Source organism: Lagenorhynchus albirostris, chromosome 8 (assembly GCF_949774975.1).
Source record: "Lagenorhynchus albirostris chromosome 8, mLagAlb1.1, whole genome shotgun sequence".
Classification (NCBI taxonomy): domain Eukaryota; kingdom Metazoa; phylum Chordata; class Mammalia; order Artiodactyla; family Delphinidae; genus Lagenorhynchus; species Lagenorhynchus albirostris.
The window spans coordinates 86,692,976-86,709,621 of record NC_083102.1 but is presented as its reverse complement, the minus strand read 5'-3'; the positions used below and the strand labels follow the sequence as shown (position 1 = coordinate 86,709,621).

The window sequence follows — 16,646 nt, the reverse complement described above, 5'->3', positions numbered from 1 at the left end:
CAAAATATAGACTTGTTCTATTTCTTTGGCCAGTATGACCTATTCTGAACAACTTGCTATTCTAGAAGGTTCTATTTCATTAGTTGATGTAACGTGTATAATTTACATTGTCTTTTATTTTTATAGTTAAATTATTCTTGTATTTATTTAGAAAATATTTCTTGAGTACCTGTGATGTGCCAGACATTGTGATAGTCGCTTGAAATATAAAGATTAAAGACCTAGTCCCTCATAGACTCCCTGGAGAGATGGTCCAGGGTATGATGGAGCAATGTGTGAACTGCTGTGATGACGTGTAGGCAGGGCACCTATCCAAATACAGGGTTACTGTACCAGATGCTGTCATATGTATTGAGTCATTTAATTCTCACAATAACTTTAGGATGGAGTGGACATGTGTTTTCATTTTAAAGACAGGGAAACTGGATCTCAGAGAGAGTAAGCCATTTGCCCAAGTTCACAAAGCCAACAAATTAATTTTTTATTTAACTGCCCACTCCTGGTAGTGTTTTGTTAATTAATAAACTTTATTTTTAGAGCAGTTTTAGGTCACAGCAAAATTGAGTAAAACGTCTTTCCATATACCACCCACCCCGCCCTCAACCTCCCAGGCATCCTGCACCACAGTGATATCTTTGTTACAGCAAATGAACCTACACTGACACATCATTGTCACTCAAAGTCCATACTTTACATTAGGTTTCATTCTTGGTGTTGTGTATTCACCATTGCAATATTATAAAGAATAGTTTCACTGACCTACAAATCCTCTGTGCTCTGCCTATTCATACCTCCCGCCTTCCCTCCTAACCCCGGCAACCACTGTCTCCATAATTTTACCTTTTCTAGAATGTCACATAGTTGGAATCATATAGCATGTAGTTCTTTCATATTGGCTTCTTTCATTTAGTACTATGCACTTATTTATTCATGTCTTTTCATGGCTTGATAGCTCATTTCCTTTTAACTCTGAAAAATATTCTATTGTTTGGATGTACCAGTTTATCCATTCACTTAATAAAGGATATCTTGGTTGTTTCCAAGTTTTGACAGTTATGAATAAAACTGCTATATACATCCATATGCAGGTTTTTGAGTGGACATAAATTTTCAGTTTATTTGAGTGAATACCAAGGAGTGTGATTTCTGGATTATGTGGTAAGAGTATGTTTATTTTTGTAAGAAAACACCGAACTGTCTTCCAAAATGGCTATACCATTTTGCATTCTCACCAGCAATGAATAAGTTACTGTAGTTCCACATCCTTACCAGTGTTTGGAATTATCAATGTTTTGGACTTTGGTTGAATATTAGGTGTGTAGAGGCATTTCATTGTTTTAATTTGCAATTCTCTAATGACATATGATGTTGAACATCTTTTTGTATGCTTATTTGCCATCTATATATCTTTTTTGGTGAGATCTTTTGCCTATTTACAAAAATCAAGTTATTCATTTTCTTAGTGTTGAGTTATCTATTAATATCTTATATCTGAGGTAAACATAAGAGAATCACCTTATTAAAAAAGAAAATAAGCATCTCCTGATAGCTCAGCTGGGAGCTGACTTGGTACTCAGCTAGGCCATGATGTTCTCGTGTTGAACATGAGCAGTTTCATAGGTCATCCACTCTGAGACAGTTGTGGTTTGAGACAAAAACAAGATCACCTTGTAATCATGCCTGAACACAGACAAAAAAGCAAGAACATGGTGCAAACCACAAAAATGACCAACATCCCCTCTCCATGCTAACATGACTGCCGCTGCTTTTTTATCGATCTCAGCTTTAGCCCTACTCCATTCCTCATGTCTCATAGATAAAAATTAAGATACTCAGTGATAAAATTGCTCCCACTTTCTGATAGTACCAAATCCAGAGGCAAAACCACCTTTACCTGGAACCTCCCCAACAAGACTGAGGGGGTCCCCAGGATGCAGGACTTTCAGTACTACAATCGGGAAATTCCTGGGCCAGCTTGATCACCCTACTCTCTAAAATAACCTAACACAAGCCCAAATATTTTAACAAGCTCCTCCTAACATCCTCATACTGAGATACCTGCAAGTTCCCAATAGTATTTGGTCTCCATTGCTGCAAACACTTCCAATAAATCCAACCTTGTTATACCGTGTTCCTGGTGGTCTTTGTTGATGGGCAAAGACCAGTCAACAAAATCAAAATGAAGCAAATACTATACCAATAATTTAGTAGATTGCTCCTTAACAATAATGTTTTAAACGATTCATTTCCTTCTGACAATAGGAAGTAGAAAATTGCATAACTTACAGGGAAGCCAAACAGCATGTTGAATCTTAATATAAAAGAAAAATGTCCAGAAAATATTATTATGCCATCATAAGGACTTTGTTTTATTGTTTTTATAACAACTTCCCTTCCTTTCTGTTTGTCAGGGATCATGTCTGACCACCAGTTTGGTAACCAGTTTATGTGCAGTGTGGTGGCCTCTCATGTGAGTCATCTGCCCACAACCAACCTCAGCTTCGTCTGGATTGCTCCACCTGCTGGCACAGGCTGTGTGAATTTCATGTAAGTACCCAAAATGTCTGTGACTGGTACAGAAGGCAAATGTGTTATCAAACCAAACTTGGGTCCACTCGCCTGCACACAGTAAAGCCAATCTGTGGACACCAGCTTGTGGTGAAGGGAAGTACAGTGTTTATATCAGGGCACCAAACAAGGAGTCCAGGCAGCTAGTGCTTAAAAGACCTGAACTCCCCAGTGGCTTTCAGGGGAAGGTTTTTTAAAGACAGGGTGAGGGAGAGGGTTGTGGGGTACATGATCAGCTCATGGACATTCTTCTGATTGGTTGATGGCGAGGTAAACAGGAGTCGATATTATCAACCTCTGGTTCCAGCTGGTGTGGGGTCAAGGTATTTGTGGGCAGCATACAGTTAACCACCTGGTGGGGGTTTCAGTATCTACACAGCAGCTCAGAGGACATGGCTCAGAATATTATCTGTAGCCCTTGAGGAGGAACTAAAGGTCCTTGACTAAACTATTATAATTTTGTCTTGCTTGGCTGTTTGCCTTTGTTTCCGTATTTTCTTACTTCTCTGATTAAATTTATGCTTTGGCACTCAGGGAAGGCCTAGGAGGCTAAAGTTTTTCTACAAGTAAGAGACAGGTGTAGCACATGGGGTGGTCTGTCCTGGGAAGGCCCCATAGGGTCCGGCTAGGTTACAAATATACCTCTCATGAGGTTACATATACAGTCACTATTTAAATGTATTATTTTAACAGAGTTAACATTAAAGCCTCTCATTTTGGTGTCAAAAGAGGCCAAAAGTGTAAAAAAAATAATAATAATTTTAGCAGTTTATTTTTGCATATTTATTTATACCTCAGGAGATCTAAATTGGATTTTAGCTGATTAAAATACACAATAAGATAAAAGTATGTGAAGAAATCAAGGCAATAGGAAAATGATATTCAGAAAATAAGATGAAAACAGGTACAAAAAAATGCTGTGAGGCTCCATACATGGTTTAGAAGAAGACCACAGATTAGAGATTTAGCTTTTAGCTTTCTAGCCACTGGTGCCAAGAGGAAAATGTGATCAGTTAGCTGATTCATGGTGGTAAGAAGTCAGAACTCTGTAGAAACCTACTGAATCTCTCCTTTGCTTTCATTAAGAGGAAACAGGGAAATGTAGTGAGCAATGTCCCAACAGCATCCTTAGATAAACTCTGAACTACGGTTCAAAGTCTGTGACTTGTGACATCTCTCAATATAGATTGTTCCCCTACCCTTGCCTTACAATCACTGCTTCTCATCTTTCTTAGTCGTCTCTTTTTTCCCTCATAGCCCTTTGTTCACTTCTAACACATGATATACTTCATTTATTTAATTATGTATGTTATTTATTGTGTGATTGTTCCTGCTGAAATGCAAGTTCCTTGAAGGCAAGAATGCATTTCTATTTTGTTCACTGATTTGCCCCAGTTGTCTAGTATAGTCTCTGCACACACAGTAAGCATTTACTAAATATTTCTTGAATGGACGAGTGGGCCAATGGAACAAGGTCAAAGGCAGTTCAGAAACAGCTATTCTATGGGCAGTCAGGTGAAACAGAGCTGGAATTCATCTTGAATATAGTGTTCTATTCCAACCTTCTATTCAGACAACAAAATCCCATAAAACCTGCATACTCCAAAATTTACCACTACCTTTTCTTCTCCCTTAATAATACACAGTTGAATGTCAAGGGTTTATATCACATCACTGATTATCTACTCTCTCTCTGCCTATCCTCTGGGTCAGGGGTCCCCAAACCCCCCGCAGTCCGCAGACTGATAGCGGCCTGTTAGGAACCAGTCCGCACAGCAGGAAGTGAGCAGCGGGTGAGGAGCGAAGCTTTCTCTGCTGCTCCCCATCACTCCCCATCACTTGCATACTGCCTGAACCATCTCCCCCCACCCCCCCCGTGTCTTCCATGAAACCGGTCCCTGGTGCCAAGATGGTTGGGGACCACTGCTCTGGGTTACTCAGGCTGCAAACGTGAGATTCATCCCACCCAGGTGGTTGACATTTAATCCCATCATTTTCTCCCTCAGAAAGTTTTTCACACTTGAACCCTTTCCTTCCAGTACCTCTTGCTAAGATGATTGCAGTAGCTTCCTAACTGGTCTGTTCACCTCCAGCCTATTTCCCATCCAGTCCATCTTGCACATTGTTGTCCAGTTAATCTTTCTAAGGCACAAGTGCTCAAAACTTGGATATCCTAAGACTTCCTTCTAAAGGCCAGCCCTTTGACATTGGTTTCAAGGTTCTTCCAAATCTTGCTGTTGATCATCTTCTCTCATCTCCCATAGCCTGCACCTCCTGATGGGCACAAATTGGCAGTACTTCCCACAATTCCCTATACATTGCATGACTTCCTCTCTTTCGCCATGCTTTTCCCTTAGCCTAGAACGCTTTACTCTCTCAAATTCAATTGTTAAATTCCTATTCTTTCTTCAAGCTGGCATTCTTTTTATTTATTTATTTATTTGTTTGTTTATTTTCATCTTTATTGGAGTATAATTGCTTTACAATGGTGTGTTAGTTTCTGCTTTATAACAAAGTGAATCAGTTATACATATGTTCCCATATCTCTTTCCTCTTGCGTCTCCCTCCCTCCCACCCTCCCTATCCCTCCCCTCCAGGCGGTCACAGAGCACCGAGCTGATCTCTCTGTGCTATGCGGCTGCTTCCCACTAGCTATCTACCTTACGTTTGGTAGTGTATATATGTCCATGCCTCTCTCTCCAAGCTGGCATTCTTAAAAAATCTTCTGTAAAGCTTCTAAGACATCAGCAACAGAAGTGATGTGTATTGTCACATTTTGCTTGTAACTCTATTATAATGCTGACTATATTTTACTCTATATTTATTTGAGTTAATTTCTTGCCTTTTCTATTAGATTAGATTGGATAAGGGCAAATTCTTATTTCTTCGTGATTCCTCCACAGTTGGTTCAAGGAATTGTACATAGAATTCACAGAAAATGCCCTTTGAATTCTGTATCCTGGGAGGGTGGGGGTTATTGGTTCTAGGACCTCCCATGTATGGTCAAGTCCTGTATGAGAAACGCCATGGTACAGCAGACCCTCTGTATCTGTGGTTTCTTCATCCAGCGATTCAACCCACCATGGAAGCAAAATCCGGGGATATGGAGGGCCAGCTGTATCTGATGTACAATGTTGTCTTTTTCTTTAGTTTAATAGTAAGCTCTGACTCTCTCTTTTGGCATGCTTTATCTTACTCATGTTGGCACTTGTTAGGGTAATTTAAATTCTTGCCATGCATAACTTCTTCATTTAAAACAAGAATTACTTTTTTGAAAGAACACAAATTAAATCTATGCCAGCAATACAGAACTGCCTATGTCCAAATAGATATAGTTACTCATTTAACCTGTTTTAAAATGATATTTGATGGCTTATGGCCTCACTGTTGCTGGGATATCAAATTGTATTCTCTTCTGATAAATAATGTAAGTATTTTTTTGAGGGTGCCCTCAAAATACACGGTATGGGCCAAGTGAATCTGAGACTTAATTTTCCCACCCATTATATAAGGTTAGTAATAATTTCCTGAAAAGGCTTGTTATGAGCATGCAGAGTCCTGGATCTAGTCCTCAGCTTTGCAGGAAGTCCAGAGTCTGCAGAGGTGATCAGCCTCAAATCAGGGACTCCCCAAACCAAAAACAAAATTGGAAGATGCTGATAAATAACCAAGGAACTGGACGTTGGTTCAAGATGGCGGAGTAGAAGGACATGCTCTCACTCCCTCTTTCGAAAACACTGGAATCACAACTAACTGCTGAATAGTCATTGACAGGAAGACACTGGAACTCACTGAAAAAGATACCCCACATGCAAAGACAAAGGAGAAGCCGCAATGAGACAGTACGAGGGGTGCTATCACAATAAAATCAAATCCCATAACTGCTGGGTGGGTGACTCACAAACTGGAGAACACTTACACCACAGAAGTCCACCCACTGGTGTGAAGGTTCTGAGTCACACATCAGGCTTCCCAACTTGGGGGTCCGGCAACGGGAGGAGGAATTCCTAGAGAATCAGACTTTGAAGGCTAACGGGATTTGATTGCAGGACTTCAACAAGACTGGGGGAAACAGAGACTCCACTCTTGGAGGGCACGTGCAAAGTAGTGTGCGCATCAGGATGCAGGGGAAGGAGCAGTGACCCCATAGGAGACTGAACCAGACCTACCTGCTAGTGTTGGAGGGTCTCCTGCAGAGGCGGGAGGCAGCTGTGGCTCACCAAGGGACAAGGACACTGGCAGCAGAAGTTCTGGGAAGTACTTCTTGGTGTGAGCCCCCCCAGAGTCCACCATTAGCTCCACCAAAGAGCCCGGGTAGGCTCCAGTGTTGGGTCACCTCAGGCCAAACAACCAACAGGGAGGGAACCCAGCCCCACCCATCATGAGACAAGCGGATTAAAGTTTTACTGAGCTCTTCCCAGCAGAGCAACAGCCAGCTCTACCCACCACCAGTCCCTCCCATTAGGAAACTTGCACAAGTCTCTTAGATAGCCTCATCCACCAGAGGGCAGAAAGTAGAAGCAAGAAGAACTACAGTCCTACAGCCTGTGGAACAAAAACCACATTCACATAAAGATAGACAACATGAAAAGGCAGAGGGCTATGTACCAGATGAAGGAAGAAGATAAAACCCCAGAAAAACAACTAAATGAAGTGGAGATATGCAATCTTCCAGAAAAAGAATTGAGAATAATGATAGTGAAGATGATCCAGGACCTCGCGAAAAAAATGGAGGCAAAGATCGAGCAGAAGCAAGAAATGTTTAACAAAGATCTAGAAGAATGAAAGAACAAACAGAGATGAACAAAACGATAACTGAAATGAAAACTACACTAGAAAGCATCAATAACAGAATAACTGAGGCAGAAGAACGGATAAGTGACCTGCAAGAGAGAATGGTGGAATTCACTGCTGGGAACAGAATAAAGAAAAAAGAATGAAAAGAAATGAAGACAGCCTAAGACACCTCTGGGACAACATTAAATGCAACAACATTCACATTATAGGGGTCCCAGAAGGAGAAGAGAGAGTGAAAGGACCTGAGAAAATATTTGAAGAGATTATAATCGAAAACTTCCCTAGCATGGGAAAGGAAATAGCCACACACGTACAGGAAGTGCAGAGAGTCCCACAGAGGATAAACCCAAGGAGAAACACGCCGAGATACATAGTAATCAAGTTGGCAAAAATTAAAGACAAAGAAAAATTACTGAAAGCAGCAAGGGACAAACGACAAATAACAAACAAGGGAACTCCCATAAGGTTAACAGCTGATTTCTCAGCAGAAACTCTAAGCCAGAAGGGAGTGGCATGATATACTTAAAGTGATGAAAAGGAAGAACCTACAACCAAGATTACTCTACCCAGCAGAGACCTCATTAAGATTCGATGGAGAAATCAAAAGCTAAGAGAATTCAGCACCACCAAACCAGCTCTACAACAAATGCTAAAGGAACTTTTCTAAGTGGGAAACACAAGAGAAGAAAAGGACCTACAAAAACAAACCCAAAGCAATTAAGAAAATGGTCATAGGAACATACATATCGATAATTACCTTAAATGTGAATGGATTAAATGCTCCAACCAAAAGACCCAGGCTTGCTGAATGGATACAAAAACAAGACCCATATGTATGCTGCCTACAAGAGACCTGCTTCAGACCTAGGGACACATACAGACTGAAAGTGAGGGGATGGAAAAAGATATTACTTGCAAATAGAAATCAAAAGCTGGAGTAGCAATACTCATGTCAGATAAAAATAAACTTTAAAATAAAGAATGTTACAAGAGACAAGGAAGGACACTACATAATGATCAAGGGATCAATCCAAGAAGAAGATGTAACAATTATAAATATATATGCACCCAACGTAGGAGCACTTCAATACATAAGGCAACTGCTAACAGCTATAAAAGAGGAAATAGGCAATAACACGATAATAGTAGGGGACTTTAACACCTCGCTTACACCAATGGACTGACCATCCAAAATGAAAATAAATAAGGAAACACAAGCTTTAAATGACACAATAGACCAGATAGATTTAATTGATATTTATAGGACATTCCATTCAAAAACAGCAGATTACACTTTCTTCTCAAGTGCACACGGAACATTCTCCAGGATAGATCACATATTGGGTCACAAATCAAGCCTCAGTAAATTAAAGAATATTGAAATCATATCAAGCATCTTTTCTGACCACAACGCTATGAGACTAGAAATGAATTACAGGGGAAAAAAATGTAAAAAAACACAAACACGTGGAGGCTAAACAATACGTTACTAAATAACCAAGAGATCACTGAAGAAATCAAAGAGGAAATCAAAAAATACCTAGAGACAAATGACAATGAAAACACGACGATCCAAAACCTATGGGATGCAGCAAAAGCAGTTCTAAGAGGGAAGTTCATAGCTATACAAGTCTATGTGAAGAAAAAAGAAAAATCTAAAATAAACAATCTAACATTACACCTAAAGGAACTAGAGAAAGAAGAACAAAGAAAACCCAAAGTTAGCAGAAGGAAAGAAATCATAAAGATCAGAGCAGAAATAAATGAAATAGAAACAGAGAAAACAATAGCAAAGATCAATAAAACTAAAAGCTGGTTCTTTGAGAAGATAAATAAAATTGATAAACCATTAGCCAAAGTCAAGAAGAAAGAGGACCAGGACTCAAATCAATAAAATTAGACATGAAAAAGGAGAAATTACAACAGACATCGCAGAAATACAAAGCATTCTAAGAGACTACTACAAGCAACTCTATGCCAATAAAATGGACAACCTGGAAGAAATGGACAAATTCTTAGAAAGGTATAACCTCCCAAGACTGAACCAGGAAGAAATAGAATATATGAACAAACCAATCACAAGTAATGAAATTGAAACTGTGATTAAAAATCTTCCAACAACAAAAGTCCAGGACCAGATGGCTTCACGGGTGAGTTCTATCAAACATTTAGAGAAGAGCTAACACCCATCCTTCTCAAACTCGTCCAAAAAATTGCAGAGGAAGGAACACTCCCAAACTCATTCTATGAGGCCACCATCACCCTGATACCCAAACCAGACAAAGATACTACAAAAAAAGAAAATTACAGACCACTATCACTGATGAATATAGATGCAGAAATCCTCAACAAAATACTAGCAAACAGAGTCCAGCAACACATTAAAAGGATCATACACCATGATCAAGTGGAATTTATCCCAGGGATGCAAGGATTCTTCAATATACACAAATCAATCATTGTGATACCTCATATTAACAAATTGAAGAATAAAAACCATATGATCATCTCAATAGTTGCAGAAAAAGCTTTTGACAAAATTCGACATCCATTTATGATAAACACTCCAGGAAGTGGGCTTAGAAGGAATCTACTTCAACATAATAAAGGCCATATATGACAGACCCACAGCAAACATCATTGTCAATGGTGAAAAACTGAAAGCATTTCCTCTAAGATCAGGAACAAGCCGAGGATGTCCACTCTTACCACTATTATTCAACATAGTCTTGGAAATCCTAGCCATGGCAATCAGAGAAGAAAAAGAAATAAAAGGAATCCAAATTGGAAAAGAAGAAATAAAACTTTCACTGTTTGCAGATGATATGATAGTATACATAGAGAATCCTGAAGATGCCACCAGAAAACTACTAGAGCTAATCAATGAATTTGGTAAAGTTGCAGGATACAAAATTAATGCACAGAAATCTCTTGCATTCCTATACACTAATGAGGAAAAATCTGAAAGAGAAATTATGGAAACACTCCCATTTACCGTTGCAACAAAAAGAATAAAATACTTAAGAATAAACCTGCCTAGGGAGACAAAAGACCTGTGTGCATAAAACTATAAGACTCTGATGAAAGAAATTAAAAATGATACCAGCAGACAGAGAGATCTACCATGTTCTTGGATTGGAAGAATCAATATTGTGAAAATGACTATACTACCCAAAGCAATCTACAGATTCAATGCAATCCCTATCAAATTACCAATGGCATTTTTCACAGAACTAGAACAAAGAATCTTAAAATTTGTATGGAGACACAAAAGAACCTGAATCTCCAAAGCAGTCTTGAGGGGAAAAAAACGGTGCTGGAGGAATCAGACTCCCTGACTTCAGACTTTACTACAAAGCTACAGTAATCAAGACAATATGGTACTGGCACAAAAACAGAAATATATATGGAACAGTATAGAAAGCCCAGGGATAAACCCACGCACCTATGGTCAACTAATCTATGACAAAGGAGGCAAGGATATACACTGGAGAAAAGCCAGTCTTTCAATACTTGGTGCTGGGAAAACTGGACAGCTACTTGTAAAAGAATGAAATTAGAACACCCCTAACACCATACACAAAAATAAACTCAAAATGGATTAGAGACCTAAATGTAAGACCAGGCAGTGTAAAACTCTTAGAGGAAAACATAGGAAGAACACTCTGACATAAATCACAGCAAGATATTTTTTGATCCACCTCCTAGAGTAAGGAAATAAAAACAAAAATAAATGGGACCTAATGAAACTCAAAGCTTTTCCACAGCAAAGGAAACCATAAACAAGACGAAAAGACCACCCTCAGAATGGGAGAAAATATTTGCAAATGAATCATCGGATGAAGGATTAATCTCCAAAATATATAAACAGCTCATGCAGCTCAATATTAAAAAAACAAACAACCCCATCCAAAAATGGGCAGAAGACCTAAATAGACATTTCACCACAGAAGACATACAGGTGGCCAAGAAGCACATGAAAAGCTGCTCACATCACTAATTATTAGAGAAATGCAAATCAAAACTACCATGAAGTATCACCTCATACCAGTTAGAATGGGCATCATCAAAAAATCTACAAACAAGAAATGCTGGAGAGGGTGTGGAGAAAAGGGAACCCTCTTGCACTGTTGGTGGGAATGTAAATTGATACAGCTACTATGGAGAACAGTATGGAGGTTCCTTAAAGAACTAAAAATAGAATGACCATATGACCCAGCAATCCCACTACTGGGCATATACCCTGAGAAAACCATAATTCAAAAAGACACATGCACCCCAATGTTCATTGCAGCACTATTTACAGTAGCCAGGTCATGGAAGCAACCTAAATGCCCATCGACAGATGAATGGATAAAGAAGAAGTGGTACATATATACAGTGGAATATTACTCAGCCATGGAAAGGAATGAAGCTGGGTCATTTGTAGTGACGTGGATGGATCTAGAGAGTATCATACAGAGTGAAGTAAGTCAGAAAGAGAAAAACAAGTATCGTGTATTAACGCATATATGTTGAACCTAGAAGATGGTACAGATGAACCAGTTTGCAGAGCAGAAATTGAGATAGAGATGTAAAGAACAAACGTATGGACACCAAAGGGGGAAAGCGGCAGGGGTGGGGGTTGTGGTGTGATGAAATGGGAGTTTGGGGTTGACATGTATACACTGATGTGTATAAAATGGATGACTAATAAGAAAATAAATAAGCATTAAAAAAAAGAGCAGAGAAGTACATTGCTAAATACTTAGAAAGGTTTGTCATATAGTTTCTTACCTATAAAAGATAAATGGATCTTGAAAATGACAAATATTGATTTTTTTCTTGATATGTCTGATTTGCGCTCCTCCAAATCAACTGGTTTTAAGTGCTCAAAGTCCCAGTGTTTTTATATCTGTTAATGCTTCTTTTTTTTTATACATTAATGTATTAAAAAAAATAACCAAAGTACTGGAAAGGTATTACCTTAGTGTTTTTTATCCACACATTCTCTGACAATAATTAGCTGGGGAATTTGCCAAAATACAAATTCCCTGTCCCAGAGAATCATATTCTCCAGAAGAGGGGGTCTGGGGATCTATATTTTAAACTCACACTCCAGGTGATTCTTACCAGAGAAGTCTGAGAAACACTGTAGTTTAATACATTGTCATTCTGGTATTGATTTATGGTAGGAGGAGAAATATATATTTTTAGTTCCCAGGTTTTTTTAAAAAAAATATCTGTCATCTAGGGTATCCTCTTTTTGGTATCAGTAATATTGGAAACCAAATTATAGTCAGAAGTGACTTGGCAAGCATAATGTAGGTATTTTAAGTCAGCCCCAAACAGTGTTTTATTAGCAGTTGGTAAAAAAAATACAGTTTGGTTAGAAGTAATTTTTACTGATTACAAAGAAGTTTAGACACCCTCACTTGTATTTCATAATAGAATTTTGATGATGCAATTTGCACTTTTTAGCATTCTTAATAAATGTGTGAGTCTCTGCTTATTGTAAGCCATGACTATGTTGAATCTTACATAGAGTAGCTGCTTCCTATGTGGGCAAGATGTTTTTGTTGATCTCTTTTCCTAATTAGTTTGTGAGAGAGTACAGGAAAACTGATGATTGAACGTGGACCACTGAACAATTCATTTGAAATTTTCTGAACTAAAGTCTTGCAATTTCTTACCTTTGTTTCTTACTACAGTATTTATTATGTGTTCAGTAGAGGTATATGTAAGAGTTAATATCTATAATTAGTATGTGCCCAGTAGTACTTGAAGAGGATTGCTAATATTCAACATTAATGTAAACATTTCACAAAGATAAAATAAAACAACCACCTATGGCATTTGAATATAAATATACTCTGATTCTCTCTTTTCTGACCTACTTCCAAAACTAAGGCTTTTACTTTTTAAGGTAGGGAGAATTACTTTTTAGAAATTAAACTTCAACCAGAGTTATATGCTTTTGTAATGTATTTTGTATGAGGTTTTCATATCATTAGTTAATTCATATCATTATTTAATTTTTCATATGTGTTTTTTCTTTTTTAACTGGGTTTGAAATCCCCCAAGGTCAGGGACTGTGTTAGGAATTTTTATATATCTAATAGTTCTTAATACTGAACTATAGATAATAGAAAGTCCTCAATAAATATTTTTTCTTCCTTTATTTTTATTTATTGAAGTATAGTTGATTTACAACATCGTGTTAGTTTCAGGTGTACAGCACAGTGATTCAGATATATATATACATACATACATATATACATATTACATATATACTCCTTTTCAGATTCCTTTCCATTATAGGTTATTACAAAATATTGAGTATAGTCAATAAATATTTCTTAATAACTAATGACATATTTCATTGATTCTAAAATACAGAAGTTTCTTTTACGTTTTGGTATCTCTAAAGTTGCGTCTTACATTTGATGGCATCTTACAATTATAATTTGCAGTATGTATTTTACTTTTTTTATTTATATATTTGTTTATTTTTGTCTGTGTTGGGTCTTCATTGCTGCACGCGGGCTTTCTCTAGTTGTGGAGAGCAGGGGCTACTCTTCGTTTGGTGCACGGGCTTCTCATTGCAGTGGTTTCTCTTGTTGTGAAGCATGGGCTCTACAGGTGAGCAGACAAGCCTTCGGGCTGGTGAGTGCCGGTCGGCACTGATCCTCTGTGTGGGAATCTCTCCACTTTGCCCTCTGCACCTCTGTTGCTGCACTCTCCTCCATGGCTCCGAAGCTTCCCTCCCGCCCACCCCCACCCCGTCTCCACCGGTGAAGGGACTTCCTAGTGTGTGGAAACCTTTCCTCCTTCACAGCTCCCTCCCAGAGGTGTAGGTCCCGTCCCTATTCTTTTGTCTCTCTTTTTTCTTTTTTCTTTTGCCCTACCCAGGTACATGGGGAGTTTCTTGCCTTTGGGGAGGTCTGAGGTCTTCTGCCAGCGTTCAGTAGGTGTTCTGTAGGAGTTGTTCCGCATGTAGATGTATTTCTGATGTATTTGTGGGGAGGAAGCTGATCTCCACGTCTTACTCCTCTGCCATCTTGAAGGTCTTCCCTGGACTGTCTTTTTACTGCCTTTCTCATTAAAAATAATCAAGTGAGAGACACAGAGAAGAGGATGGCCTGAGGATAAAGTTGCTGGTTGTACTGGTACAGATATATCAAATGGATCAAATAATAACTGAAGTTATTTTGTCATTAGTTTTTTGACACCAGTTGATGACATTTACATTTTAAGTGATAAGTTCATCCAGAGATCTGCTTAGTATGCAGATCTTACGACAGTAAGTTTGTATTTACTTTTGTATTTGATTAGTCTTTAATGATTAGTAAGCTTAATTATCTGAAGTTTTTGGATGTAAGTTAAAAAAAAAAATTCCCAAGGGTCAGGAGGTGGTACAGAGAGAAAAGAGGGAAGAGGAAGGAGAAGAAGAGGGTGGGGGGGATGAGGAGGAGGAGGAGAAAAGGTAGGGATGGAGGGAAGAAAGGATGGAAGGAAGTCTCCAGGGCCTCTAACCCGAAAAGTTAGTGAGAAACTAACAAGGAAAGAAGGCTAGGGCTTCCCTGGTGGTGCAGTGGTTGAGAGTCCGCCTGCCGATGCAGGGGACATGGGTTCGTGCCCCGGTCTGGGAAGATCCCACATGCCGCGGAGCAGCTAGGCCCGTGAGCCATGGCCGCTGAGCCTGCGCGTCTGGAGCCTGTGCTCTGCAACGGTAGAGGCCACAACAGTGAGAGGCCTGCGTACTGCAAAAAAAAAAAGAAAAAAAAAGAAGGCCATAAAATAACAACTGCAAAATTCATTAATATTTTTGAAAATATACAACGTACCAGTCACTGTTCTAAGTAGTTGACATCTTTTAACCCATTTTATTCTCACAGTAATTCTATGAAGTGCTATTATTTTCTCAGTTTACAAATGAGTAAATCAAAGTGCAGAGATGTTATATAACTTGCCTAACATAACTCACCTAGCGATTGACACAGCCTGGATTTAGAAGACAGTCCAGTTTCAAGCAGGTGATTTTTGCCACTTTACTACATTTGTCTCTAAAATCACCACCTATTTTATAGGATAAAATACCCATGATATTGATATGATGAAAATTAGAGTTTTTAATGGGGTATCAGAATTTCTCAAACTTTTTAACGTGACAACATGTGTTTCCTATCCTCATTTTGAAATCTCTGTATGAGATATTATAATATTATCTAACTCATTCAAATATCCTAAGGCACTGATTTAAACTTCTGAAATGTGGAGAACACAGTAGACTCATATGTCAAACATAGGCCTGATCTTGATATGTATGATGTAGGTTCATTCTTTGGGTCCTGATTATACCCATCCCTTGTCACAAGGGGATTGCATATAGGGAGAGAATGTGTGAATTAAAGGCAAAATTGAATACTGTTAGATTTAAGTTAAACTGATTGGACAGATGCTAGGATAATATTAGAATAAAAATGGAACAAAAAAGAAGATCAGATTTGTGCCTAAATTAATGCTGATTTAACCTTAAGTGAACTCCCTCACAACTGAGAACAGAATGAAGCAAGCAATGTTCTATTTAAGATACTGAAGCAACAACAAAGAATTGAACTCAGGGCAGCAAAGAGGTATACAGGTGGACCGTATTTGAACATTTGATATTTTAAAGGAAGATTCTCCTAGAGAGGCTTTAAAAGTACACTAGCAAGAAGACAAAAAATCATTTTAGAGGATTGAAGACACTGGTACTTTCTGAACACTGAACAGGCTCAAAGTAATACTGAGGCAGAGATTTGAAATGCTGCCTTGAGTATATCTCTGATGCCTTTAATTTTTGATGAGAGCCATTCTAGTCTTTCTGGATGATTCCCATGAAAGATAGCGTGGTTGCCCATTTATTCCCATCAATCAGAAGAAAACACTGGAGATATTTGCCTTGTTACTTAAACATTTAAAATAAGATCAGGAACTTGCCCATGGGTGCATTTATGGGGAGTGCATTCATGCCTATAGATAAGGATGCTAACAGTTGATACACAGAAATGTTATTTTACTTTGTAGGTTATGCATAGCTTACTGCAAAGATAAATTACTTCTCATGGAAGGCTGAAATGATCGTATCCACACTGTTTGATAAAACCAGCTATGCTGTTTTACAAAGGAGGAATTTCATCTATCTCCTAAGTCATAAGTGTGTTGATTTTTTCTGATGGTCCAGTTTTGTTTTTTTAAACAGACATTCCCCAACTTGAGACAATGATTTCAGTGATGCTCAAAAACATACCTTTGAATGA

At 38.5% G+C, this 16,646-nt stretch overlaps 1 protein-coding gene across 2 annotated transcripts in view; it reads left to right on the top strand.

The window, feature by feature from the left end:
* The window catches only part of RELN (reelin), a 516,315-nt gene that overhangs the window by 151,168 nt on the left and 348,501 nt on the right, over window positions 1-16,646 (top strand). For both annotated transcript variants that reach the window (XM_060157241.1, XM_060157242.1), the window contains exon 3: window positions 2,412-2,547. In XM_060157241.1, the coding sequence (XP_060013224.1) occupies window positions 2,412-2,547 (136 nt within the window). The remainder of the gene's footprint in view (window positions 1-2,411; window positions 2,548-16,646) is intronic.